The sequence below is a fragment of the Gavialis gangeticus genome, unplaced genomic scaffold (assembly GCF_001723915.1).
Source record: "Gavialis gangeticus isolate Ggan-Ray unplaced genomic scaffold, GavGan_comp1, whole genome shotgun sequence".
Lineage (NCBI taxonomy): Eukaryota > Metazoa > Chordata > Crocodylia > Gavialidae > Gavialis > Gavialis gangeticus.
The window spans coordinates 34,827,302-34,840,001 of record NW_017728998.1 but is presented as its reverse complement, the minus strand read 5'-3'; the positions used below and the strand labels follow the sequence as shown (position 1 = coordinate 34,840,001).

Below are 12,700 nucleotides of genomic sequence, written 5' to 3'. Positions count from 1 at the left end.
CGGGAAGAGCTGTGCTAGGTGGGCAGTGGTGGCACTGGGAGGGCAGGGCTGGGGACGGCTACAGTAAAATTGGGATGGCTGAAGCCCCCCTGTACCTCCTCCCAATGCTGCCACCTCCTGCCTCAAGCCCAGCCCCCACCAAGAAGAGCCTAGCGCAGCCCCGGCTCCAGCTGGCAGCTGCAGCCCATCAGCCCCACCCTACGCAGATCTGAGAGACACCCCTCCTCCCCCATACCCTTCTGGGGTGCATGAAGTGGGGGGAACCCCCCCCCCCATGCCTCCTGGATGAGCCACAGCTTTGCCCCGCCCTGCCAAGCTGAGCAGCATCTGCCCCTACCCCAGTCCCACTCCCTCCCTCGCTGCAGGGGGCATTGATCTGCCCTCTTTGCCCCCCATGCCCCTTTCCACCACAACAGACTTCCCAGATGGATGCAGCTGGATGAGAAATTGGATTAGTATAATCCGATATGCCTCCTTAAAAATGGGCTATTGGTATCGGCCCCCAAAATCTCTACTGGTTTACCCCTTAGTTGATAGAAGTTTATATGAGGATAATGGTGTCTTCAAGTTCATTTTCAAGCTTAGAAGGGCTATTCCAAGGCTGCAGATCATAACAATTAATACTGAGGATCTGTTGTACCATCATACTACTATACCAAGCACTATAAAAAACTATATGCTCTTCTTTCTTTTCTGTGAGTTCCTCCATGCATGGTTATATACAATATTCCAGTGCAGTTGACAAAAAATGACATACTCAGATAATAAAAATGGAATGCACACTCCATTATTCATGGTGCTTTAAATACAGATTGTGAGTATAATTTTGAATCTAAGTGCAGCAAATATATTATGGGTGGTTGTCACATGACAGGGTGAACTAATCTGTTACTAAATCAGAATACAAGAAAACCTTAGAAATTAAGGTTTTTTGTTTTACATACCATATTTTAAATTTGGTTTCTGTTAGTTGTTTCTAGTTAGGAAACAGTACTAAGTTTCCAGTTCTAGTTCTTACTACATTTTATTAAGGAAAAACATGGAGGGAGTTATAGAGAAATAGAAAAAGAAGGCAATAATAAAGAAGTAGAAAAAACATTCAAGCTTTATACTGTCTCGAAAGGAGGGGCAGTTAAGAATTCATAGGCTTGTGTATAAAATTAGATTCTGGGTCAGTGTAAGTCAAGAGAATTTAGTTTCAATAAAATCATAGACTCAACCAAAATGACAAGACTTAAGAGTAAATCATTTGTAACTCATGTCCTCATATTTTGTGACTTTGGTACAAAGACTGTGAAAGCCTGTTTTGTGTAACAGTAAAGAAGAGAGGGAATCAAGCCTTTAGAGGTAAAATACCTTCTAGAAATTGTTCTGTGCAATTCTGACTATTTCTAATTTTGTTTTAACAGCAATTTTTTCTTTAATGCAATCAAGTAGTGTCTTTAAAGCAAAAGAACTGGATTAATATGCAGAAAGTGATATCCTTTAAAAAAAGACTTTGAAAGACTGAATGACTTCCAGATGCCACTGCCAATATAATTCTATATCAGAGTGACCCTATAGTTGCCAGTAGTAAATTTCATAGAAAGGTGCCCTGAAGTAAATAGGCAGTTTAGCAAGTAAGTCTGTTGTTTTGAGCATTTCTATATCAAATGCTCCATTTTTTTGTCATGCGTGTTTATCTCTAAGGAACTGGGTTCCTTTATTTTGGGGGTGGAAGATATTAAAAGCATTTGAGAAATAAGAACAAAAACAAAGTCCAGGATCCAGCTGGTACCACCTCATAGAGCATGGGAAAGTTGGGCCCATGGGGGTCTTAAGATCCTGACCTAGCACATAGGATCTGGATTCAGAACTTGCGGAGACAGCTGCAAGTGGAAAGCACGTGGCATAGCTGGGTGCTTTGTGCTCCTTGATGAAAGTATGCTTTGGCTTTTGCAAAAACCCTGTTCCCATAAGTGTATATTCACTCAGTAAAGGGGAAGCTGTCACTATGGGTCGCAAAAAAAAAAAATAGAACCCCAAGGTCTTTTTGGTGCTGCAAGGGGAAATGGATGGCCTGGATGACAGCTTAGGTGCAAGCCTGTTTCAAATAGGTATGGAAAGATGGCAGAGCCGAGCCCAGATCCTCCACTAAAGTGTCTTGACTCTACTACTCAGCCTTGCAGTGCAGCAGGAACCACGTTTGGGGGAAAACATCTTAAAGAGATTCTTACTTAGTCACCTAAACAAGGTCCAGATTTTAAAAAAATGTTCAGTAATTATCAGTTCCTACCGAGACACTTCTGGCCAGACTTTCAAAAGCTCAGTATCTAGCAGGGCGTGGTGTGGGGAGGAGCTGAGGAGACTATAAACTTAGTACTACAGCAAACTGCAGATTCATGAAGTGTTACAGTATTTCTTTGAGGATGCCCTCACCTGTTACTAATCATACTGTAGATTATTTACTCTGAAGGAATTTTCAAAATGTAATTTACTTCTCTCATGTCCTTTTGTTTGGGCAATGATTATTTAGATTTTTGAATCAGTGTATGAACTATGTATTTCCTCCAATTACAGTCTAAAATGATCCCCCCCTTTCTTTTAAATGTTCTTTTACTGTGTATTGATTTTGTGTATGCACTTAAAAATGAAACCCAGTTGTTCATCATCACATTCAGACTCATTTTACCTTTGGGGTCTCTCTTTATTTGTAAATACAGGGGGTATTGTACAGTTCTGTAGAAGAACACAGACCTTGCCCTTAAGAAATGGTAAAGTCGGGGGGGGGGGACTCAAACAAATCTATGAGTATGGGAGACTCAAGTAAAGGATGAATGAACTTGATGAGTGAGACATACTGTGTTAGTTTTGCATGCTTTTGGTTGCTAATTAAACCTATGTTCATTTATGAAGACTTGGGAGTTTTGGGGAGGGGATTATCTGAATGCACTTGAATGCTGTGGTGCCAGGTCTATATAGGGCAAGGCAACATTCTCTACTAAAACTCCTTTAAAAATTCCACTTCAGTCTAAATTGTTTTTTTCACCTACTACTGTTAAAGGTAACAGCTATGAATAATTGAATGTCAGTGGAGGAAAAATATTTATTTCTCTATTTTTTTTTCATTTTGTTTACTTTATTCACTTGACAGCAATTTGTGTCTAGTCAGTTGCAGTGTTTCCTGTGCAGTCAGTCAGTCCCTATTGTTTGCCTGGCTACTTTGCACAGCAATGAGAGAGAGAAAAATACATTAAAGAATAGGGAAATGCGATTGCAATGTCACAAAAATTGGCAAGGGAAGTCCAAGGCAGGTGTTATATCTAAAGCTTAACTTGTTTAACTTGTGGTTAGCTTGTTTTTTAAATTGACTACATTTCAAACTGACAATGTCAATTTAGTAAGACTGTTAAAATAGCGTTACTGGCAGTATTAGATTGTCATTGTTGGTTTTAAATATTATTTCCCTCCCTTTTAGGACCAGAATCACACACCAGTTTCTCAGTATCGTCAAGATCCTTCTTTGATCATGAGATCTATTGTCCATATGACTGATGCTGCTCGTTCAGGAATTATGCCTCCTACTCAACTGACTACCATTAACCAGTCTCAGCTAAGTACACAATTGGGGCTAAATTTAGGAGGCACTAATTTGCCCCACACTTCTCCATCACCTCCTGCCAGTAAATCAGCAACTCCTTCCCCATCCAGCTCTATAAATGAAGAGGATGCAGATGAATCAAATAGAGTAAGTTATAGCATATACTATAGTGAACAAGCTGTGCGTGTGTGCATGTGTAGAGTTTTAAATGGGTGTTAGTAATAATACTGACTTTCAGCAGCTGTGTGGTCAGGTAAAATAAGCAAACAGTGCAGTAATAGAGAATCTGCTTGTGGCAATATTCATATGCTGTGGGCAACCTCTTTGCTTAGTAAAATGATACTTGCTTATGAAATGTACATCACATCTCTTCAGTGATTTTTTTGTGCCTTTGCATGCCTACTCCTTTATAAGGGATAAAGATAGTAGCCATATTGGTCTGTAGACAAAAGGAATTGGAACTCATGGTAGAGGTGGTATCTTTTATTAGACCAACTAGATATTGGGGGGGAGGGGATATTTCTTTACAAGCTTTCAGGCACACAGCCTTCTTCAGGTACAAGAGAATGCAAAGACTGTAAAATTTTTCCTAGGTTGAAATGAAAATTCATATTTCACAGGAGAGCTGAAGGTGTTGTAAGATCTCCTGTTTAGAAAAACTCCTTTATAACAAATTTCCAACTTTATGAATGTGATCGGCCTCTTGCTTCATCTACTTATAAAAGTTTTGACATTTTAACATTCCTTGATATTGTACATTTAAAAATATATACATTTTACTAGAAATAAAAGATGACCTTTCCCTTTAAATGAAAGTTTTAGTATGCCTGGGGTTCATTTCCATTTAGATTAAAATAGAACTGTTAGCAAAGGGTCTATTTTAATCTGACATTCTGATCAGATCAACTAAACTTAGTACAGTAAAAATTTATTTAGAGGCCCAATCTTGCATGTCCCATGTGCAGATCTCCTGATGAAATCAGTAGGAATTGCATTGTGGCAGACCCACACTGTAGGGTCGTAAAGAATCAAAGTAAAATAAATAGTCAGGGGAAACCCTTCCTCTATCCTATACCATTTGTGTCATCATTTATCCTTAGAGCAGGAAAAAACGGTGGAAAATACAAGGAACAATACAGGGTATGTACCCCCTACAACCCATGAAACTGCTTCTCAGAAGAATCTCATCTGCCCCAACATCAGGGGATTTTTTAGGAGAATTCATGGCCTGCATTTGGTGATTTATATAGATCTGTGAGGCTACCATTCCTTCATGGTGGATGTGGATGGGAGCAGCTGTGGGTGTTCACAACAGATCTGTAGCAGCTGAAGAGTTGCTATTGCTTTGTAGCCTGAGGGAAAGATTCCTAACCCCTGACCCAAGCATGAGTTAACAGATTTAGCTAAGGAACCAGGTCATGTTTCATACCTTCTTACTTTTGAGTTTCTATTGCTCAAATCTTGTCTATGTAGAAAACATATGCTACAGAATGTAACATGTATATAGCACATCCTGATTGTTTTTTTTCACAGAAATTACATAAAGGGCATGCTTATGGGACTGAATCTGCAACCTTTTATTTACATTGAATAGCAATTGCTGGTACATTTAGACCTTAGCAGCCAATGGTGTTAAATACCTGAGCAAATTCTACTTAGCAGAAGTAAGGGTTGCAATCAGGATTTCAAAATGTTACCCATCAATTAATCTTACTCATTAGTTGTTTAACAGAACTGTTGAGAATTTATCATACAGAAATCTTCTTATTTGTGTTTCAAGTACTGTATATAGTATACTGTAGACTCTGGGCTTTGTTGTTGTTTCTTAGACTGCTGGAGAGAAAAGAGCTGCTCCAGATTCTGGCAAGAAGCCCAAGACTCCGAAGAAGAAGAAAAAGAAAGATCCCAATGAGCCACAAAAGCCAGTGTCAGCATATGCCCTATTCTTCAGGGACACACAAGCTGCAATTAAAGGACAGAACCCTAATGCTACATTTGGAGAGGTTTCAAAAATAGTGGCATCAATGTGGGACAGTTTAGGAGAAGAACAAAAACAGGTAACAAAGAGTTGACTGCAGTGATGCATTAGGGTCTTGCAAGTAGTAAAATGACAATCTTTCTAACTAAATAGCAGATCCTCAGCTAGTGTAGTGTTGCTGCGCTGAATTTACACTGATTTAAATTGGCTGAGCAACTGTCCTCAGAGTAGCATCTTGTTTTATTACTCTTCAGATATTATCAAACTTATATCCTACAATTTCACATAATTATTGTCTTCAAGTTTTTAAATTTTTAGTATCAGTTTGGAGAAAGCAACCCAATACCCCATTAAGACCATCTGTTTAATAATAATTTGAAAGCTTTTTTTCCCCTTAAATTCAAAAGTCATAACAGAAGAAGGGCACATTTGCTATTTCCTTTGATCTTCTTCATGAATCTGCATAACAAAGCTCATGGGTACCAAAACTTTAAAGCCAATTCACTGTACTTCATTTCAAGAACCTAGTGTTTGAAATATTATTTATCATTCATTTTAAAATTTAGTACAGAATGTTGAATTTTCAGAGATCAGCTCTTCTTGCTTAAGGGGCATTCTCTTTTCCATGCCCATGGAACTCCTATGCAGGAATTAAAAAAGTTACAGATTCTTGAGGGTCTGGTCTGTTGATAATTTTGCACAATTCTCATCAGTTGTTAATGGGAGTTATGCTTGCTGGTGATGGAAGAAAAGGCCCTTTAATTCTAAGCAGAACAATAGAAGGAAGAAACAGGTCTAAGTCCTGCAGGTCTTTCATTACAAGTATGGTAATATGCAATATAGCTTGGTTTGGTGATGGATGTTTTAGTTTCATTCTTCTGTTCAATTAAAATCCCAGCCTTAAAAATATATTTTCTCAATCCTGAGATCTCCAATCAACCCTTAGTTTCCTCAACTTGGAAAACTTATTTAGGCTAAGATATGAAAGAGTCTTTTTGTGATATGCACTGTAAGATCTCCTTTGAAGGTTTTAGCCTACTCTTACTGATGCTGGCAATTTTAAGGTGAAGTATCAATACATTAAAAATAAGATGGACAAAAATGAAAGTCTATTGTTTCCTATATAAGTCAATTGGACTTTTATGGTCAGCTGCATTGGGAACTAGGTTTACATTAGTCTTGAGCACTTTCTCCACCATTTGGAGAAAATAGGTTTTTCTACATGTGCTCACACAGAACACCTAAGAAAATCTTTATTACTTAAATATATTGATTGGTTTTTGAGACCTCATTCCATTCTTATCTATATCAGCACATGAAATTTCACTCTTCCCAAGTCTCTCTCTACCTCTTGTCAGGACAGTTTTTGCTCCTAGAGAGGTAAAGTATGCACAAAAATCACTGGATGGAGAGAGAAAGTATGACTCAGAAGTACTGATTACCAGCGCCCAACTATAACGATTTGTAGCAGTCATGAAATGCTGTTCTGGTAAGAGATAACAGTGTAACCAAAGGAAAACCTAAGTTAGTGTGGTGAAAAATCCAGACAAACCTGTATTCACCTGCAGGTCTAGGTGCAATGCAGGGCAGTGTATTTTCAGTGCAAGTGTATTAAGAGTTTTAAGGGGAGAAAAATCATATAAATCAAGAGTATTTGTGGTTTGTGTTGTAGAGGCTAAGACAAGATGGTGCCTCTTGTTTCCTTTTATGTAAGTGAATGTGGCCCTATTCTGGTAAGAGTATTTTTTTTTCACCATAAAATAGTAAGCTGAAGCTGGTGCTAATTGTTATGTCTTTAATAGGTATATAAAAGGAAAACTGAAGCTGCCAAAAAAGAATACCTGAAGGCACTTGCTGCCTACAGAGCTAGCCTTGTTTCCAAGGTAAGCGTCATGGTAAACTAATGTTTAGCAATGGTTGTTTAAATGTGGGATTTTGTCATATGAAAAGTATATCTGGAGTCCCAGAGTTTCTTTAATATAATCCCCAAAGATTTTGTATAATAGCTTGAACTACATACTGTGCTTGTTTTTGCACAAAAATACTTTGCAGCACTAGTATCACAGTAATAAATATCAGACAGTAACTATACAAACTCACCTTGTCTGTGGTTATTTTTGGAAGCAAAAATAGCTATGTTGCATAAAAGTAGAGTTTGGTCAGAGAAATATGTCAGCTTTGAGAGAGTCACTATTGGTGCATAACTTTCCAAGGGGCAACTAGTCAAGAAGAGGCAAAATATATTGGATGAGGGTAGGCAGAGGGTAAATCACAAGGATCTTTTTGCAGGTGGAGAACAGGAATTCAGTGTGATTGTGAGTTTAAAACATTTTGGAAATGGACAAGCTGGCAGGTAGGAGGTAGCCACACAGAATGCTATAACAGAACCTGGTTAGAGAGACGAGAAAACTAACTTGCACTATGAAGAAAGACAGGTTGTATGTTCCACATAGGAAGGTGTTAAGTGTTCTAGGAAAATGCAGAAACAAAATCCATACTCAAAAACTGGAAGATTATGCATGTGTTATGTGTGTGGGGGAGAGACAGTTCATATAATATAATGTTATGTTGTCCTCAAGACAAAGATCCTTAATATGCTCAGTTTCTAATGCCAAGCTGCCAGCTAAATACCACTGAGAATATGGGCACTGGGTACTTTTGAAAATCTGACCCTAAGTTCTCTTTTTAAAATCCACAAAATCCTTTTGGACCAGCCTCTAGCATAACACACTGTTAGCACACTGAATAGTGCAGTGCCATGCAGATTCTATTTAGTTGTGTCACCAGAAACAGTTTTATTGCAAGAAATTTTATAATACATATTTCTTATTTGCTGCTACAAGAACATGCCTACTCAGTAGTGGCCTACATTCATAGGATAAGTAGGTGGAAGGGAAATAGGATCATTACACGGTGTCTATGAGTCTACGTGCGCACACACACATACTACAAATATGCAAAGTGTTGTATGACAATATCCCTGAGTTTCTTATCTTTAAGCTACCAAATTCCACACAGGTAACTCCACTGATTTCAATAAAGGTTGAAAGAGTTTAGCAATGGCAGACACTAGCCTCTTGTCAAAACCAGCACTGGACCTTGTACAATAACAGATTAATAAGGTGTGATAGAATTGGATCATTGAATTTGAGCCCCAGGGATCTTTTCTACATCCTGATTGATCTTTTTCAATACAAAACAGCTTCCTTAAAAGTTGTGAATCTTCTTTTCATATCAACTACATCTCTTTTTGTCCCTTTAAGATGAGAGGATCCTTACATTGATCTGAGTAATACAGAGCAAGGCTCCCTATCTGTCTAACTGATGGATTTAATTTAATGATAGAAATTTAAAGAAGAAATCAGATATGCTTCCAGTAAAATAATATAAGCTGCTGTAACTTACATTTGCTACATGAGCCAGTATAATAATTATACAAATGCTTAGGATGTATCCTCTGTCTCGTTTCATGTTAAGCTGGTTACATTACAGTATATGATAAAAGAAGGGAACTGTGATAGTTATAAACCTCATAAAAATGATCTGTTTTGTACCAGTAACAGCTCTTGAATCCCTCTCTCAATCACAGGCAGCTGCAGAATCAGCCGAAGCCCAGACAATTCGTTCCGTTCAGCAAACATTGGCGTCCACTAACTTGTCTTCCTCCCTTATTCTGAATACTCCTCTTTCTCAGCATGCAACAGTTTCTGCATCTCCTCAGACTCTTCAGCAGTCCCTTCCCAGGGCAATCGCTCCAAAACCTTTAACCATGAGACTGCCAATGAATCAGATTGTAGCTTCCGTTACCATTGCACCAAACATGCCAACAAACATTGCAGCCCCATTGATAAGCTCTATGGGAACAAATATGGTGGCAACACCATCTTCATCTCAAGTAAGCCCCTCAATGCAAACCCAGCAGCATCAGATACAACAGCTACAGCAGCAGCAGATGCAGCAGATGCAGCAGCAGCAACTACATCAGCACCAAATGCATCAACAAATCCAACAGCAAATGCAACAGCAGCATTTTCAGCACCACATGCAGCAACATTTGCAGCAGCAGCAGCATCTTCAGCAGCAAATTAATCAGCAGCAAATGCAACAGCAGTTACAACATATACAGCTGCAGCAAATGCAGCAGCAGCAGATGCAACACATGCAACACCAGTCCCAGCCTTCTCCTCAGCAGCACTCCCCTGTAGCCTCACAGATAACTTCCCCCATCCCTGCCATTGGGAGCCCTCAGCCAGCACCTCAGCAGCATCAGTCACAAATACAATCCCAGACACAGACTCAAGTGTTATCACAGGTCAGTATTTTCTGAAGATAAATGCTCTTGCTACACTGATTTGCATTCATCAAGGGGGGAGGGGCACACTATTTGGCTGAAAACTGTAAATTGTTGATGGTAGTTATGCAGGGATGCATAACAGATCAAATGATCCTCTAAAGTGTCTATTAGATAGGCAATAACGAACTACAATGTAGCTGTGTATCATCTTTTAGCTGACTATAAATCATTTTGTTTAAAAGAAAAACAAAAACAAACCCACAAAACCTGTGCTCTTTTTCATGTGATGCCTTTTTTAATTTATTTAAGCTTTACCTACAATATGTGAATCAAATGGCTTAATAAATACCTGGACCTTCTGACTGCAAAATGGCCCTTCTGAATTATGTAATAGTGAGTAATTATATTGTTCTTTCTCTAGAAGTGATTAATGCACTTAAGACGGTATGAACTCACGAAGTCCTTGAAGCACAGTTGTAACTACCTGTAAAATGGTGATTGGATTTCATACAGTCATATTTGTATGACATGAGTAGTTGATGGCATTTTTTGTCACAAAAAATCGTAAATCACAGATTTTTGCCAAAGCTTTTAAGTTTTTCTTTGATGTCTTCAGAAAAACAAATGCAAGTGACTGAACGTAAATGTTTGACCTATCTTTTCACTTTGATTTCTCCAAATAAACCTACCGTGCTTTGTAACAAAATATATATTGACACTGTTACCCCTGTTATGTTAATTCCAGTTGCAAAACAAATGTGAATATTATATTCTGTGTTTAAGTGATGAGTTTCAGATTTAATACACTGTATTTTTAAAAGGGAAATGCACTTAAATAAAACTGTTATTACAAAAGCTAAGATTAAAAAAATGCAAGAGTTTTTAAAATGCTGTAATACCAGTAGAATATTTAAAATAAGCTCCACATCTGAATAATCATTGTAAATATTTTCTTTAAAAGTTGTAAGTTTTCATATCATGTGTTGTAAAGTTTTCATAAATGAGGCTTTAATGTAAACACTGGTAACATGAACTATTAATTGCTACATTGCTTATTGTGTTTTTATGCTGTTTTATACTTTTTTATGAGTTATGATAGCAGCAATTAAGTTGTTTGTATTTTGCTTATCTAAAATAAATGCTTTTATCTTGCTATAGAATAAACACATTTCAGTAAAACTCATGGGCTGTAAGTGTTTAATGCAACAACCAAAACAAGTGTTTGCTTTAAATGTACTTTCTTTAAAAAATGTGCTCACCTTTCTTGATTTTGAGTTTGTGCAAATAGGTACTTTATAAAGACTGATAGTATTTGTTCAGGTTTTGTACAGTAAGTGCAAGTTCTTGTGTTCATGAGTAGAAAAACAGCATGTGTCTTTTGTGCTGCTTCTGTGAGGGGCAATATATATAGGAAATAGTGTATCAAATTATAAAACATTAATTTTATTTGAATTATAAATGCAAATATTATATTTGTAAACTACCTGAAGAGACAGAGTAGCAAATTGTGGTTGAATAGGATTATTTTGAGATGGTCATAAACTAAAATTCTGGATCTAAGATCTCTTGATTTTTGTTGTGTTAAAGATCCAGGTACAGTTTTAGCCTTAGGTCATTTAACTGGCTAATCTAAAAATCACACTTCTGAAAATTCTCAGCTTCATGACTCTCTAATTGTCTGAGTAGTGTATTTTTACCAGACAAGCACAAACGATGTATGGAGATAAGAAACCCAAACAATTTTGCACGCCAGGTTTGGAATCCTTCTCTTCCAACATAGAACTGAGATCCTGGTACTGTTTACAGTTGTTTTTTGTTTTATTATTGACAGGGAAAAGAAATCCTTTTTTTTCCTTCTCTAATTTTCTTTTCTGCACTAGCTGCAGTACAAGTGCAGTATGACCACTATCCCCAGTTGTCTTGCATGATTAATTACAGCATCTGTCCTGTCAGAAGCTATAATGAAGAGGTCTTGATAAAAATTGCAAATTACCACTGGCAACAATCTTAAACTGCTTATGATAAAATGAAAATTAAAAACAGCAAGTGTCAAGCCTGAGCAGAATCCTAATCCTGTTAAGAGGTGGTGTTCATGTCTGCCAGCTCAGAGCAGAACCATAAAAATAAAAATATAGGTTCCTAAAAAGTTGCAGTTGTAGTTCAGAGAAGATTTACTAGATGTTGTGAGTTATTAATAATGAATTCAGCTTTCAATATTTCATAGTTCCCCATTCTCTGTTTATTATATACAAATATTGAACAGTAAGAGATTCTAATTATAAATTTATAGATTTCTTGGAGCAGAAAAAAATCATGTATAAGTTGAAGCTTTTCATAATATGTGTTAGTGGACAGGGAGCAGTGATTGTAATAGCCTTAGTATGATATCTAATAATGTCTGGGAGGGAGAATGTTTATACCAAATAAGAAGAAGTTTGCATGCATTAGAAATGTCAAAGCCGAGGCTGATTTGTGAAAGAGTTTTCTGAGTGTCAGTTTTAACCAACATTACATAACAGGAACCATTTTATAGTCTATTTTGAAACCTTTAGACAAATGTCTTCAAAAATAATTGCTAAACTGCATGTGACAGTAATTGTGTATTAGTTCTGTAATTGTCATTTTGAAGACCTATGAAGTATCGTTTGAAAAATGTCACTAGTGATAAGAGTTAATTACAACTGAAGTCTGTTTTCAACTATTTGCAGTTAGAAGCAGGTGTTATTACACTCATTAAATGATTTCATAAATCCTGGGTTTTATCACATTTGATTAAGTGCTGCTGAACTACTGATGGTCAATTCCAGGAAAAATAGTTTTAATTACTGCAGTTAAAAAAATTAATCAT

The 12,700-nt window shown here is 37.2% G+C and overlaps 1 protein-coding gene across 4 annotated transcripts in view; it reads left to right on the top strand.

Moving 5' to 3' along the window:
• Positions 1 to 11,035, top strand: part of TOX3 (TOX high mobility group box family member 3) — a 126,966-nt gene extending 115,931 nt beyond the window's left edge. For 2 of the 4 annotated variants that reach the window (XM_019505705.1, XM_019505704.1), the window contains exons 4-8: positions 3,458 to 3,727; positions 5,410 to 5,637; positions 7,361 to 7,441; positions 9,148 to 9,870; positions 10,162 to 11,035. In XM_019505705.1, coding sequence (XP_019361250.1) covers positions 3,458 to 3,727; positions 5,410 to 5,637; positions 7,361 to 7,441; positions 9,148 to 9,870; positions 10,162 to 10,194 — 1,335 coding nt within the window. In that variant the 3' untranslated portion in view covers positions 10,195 to 11,035. Of the gene's footprint in view, positions 1 to 3,457; positions 3,728 to 5,409; positions 5,638 to 7,360; positions 7,442 to 9,147 lie in introns of all 4 variants that reach the window. The other 2 variants (XM_019505707.1, XM_019505706.1) reach the window with 1 other exon arrangement.
• The last annotated feature ends 1,665 nt before the right edge of the window (positions 11,036 to 12,700 follow it).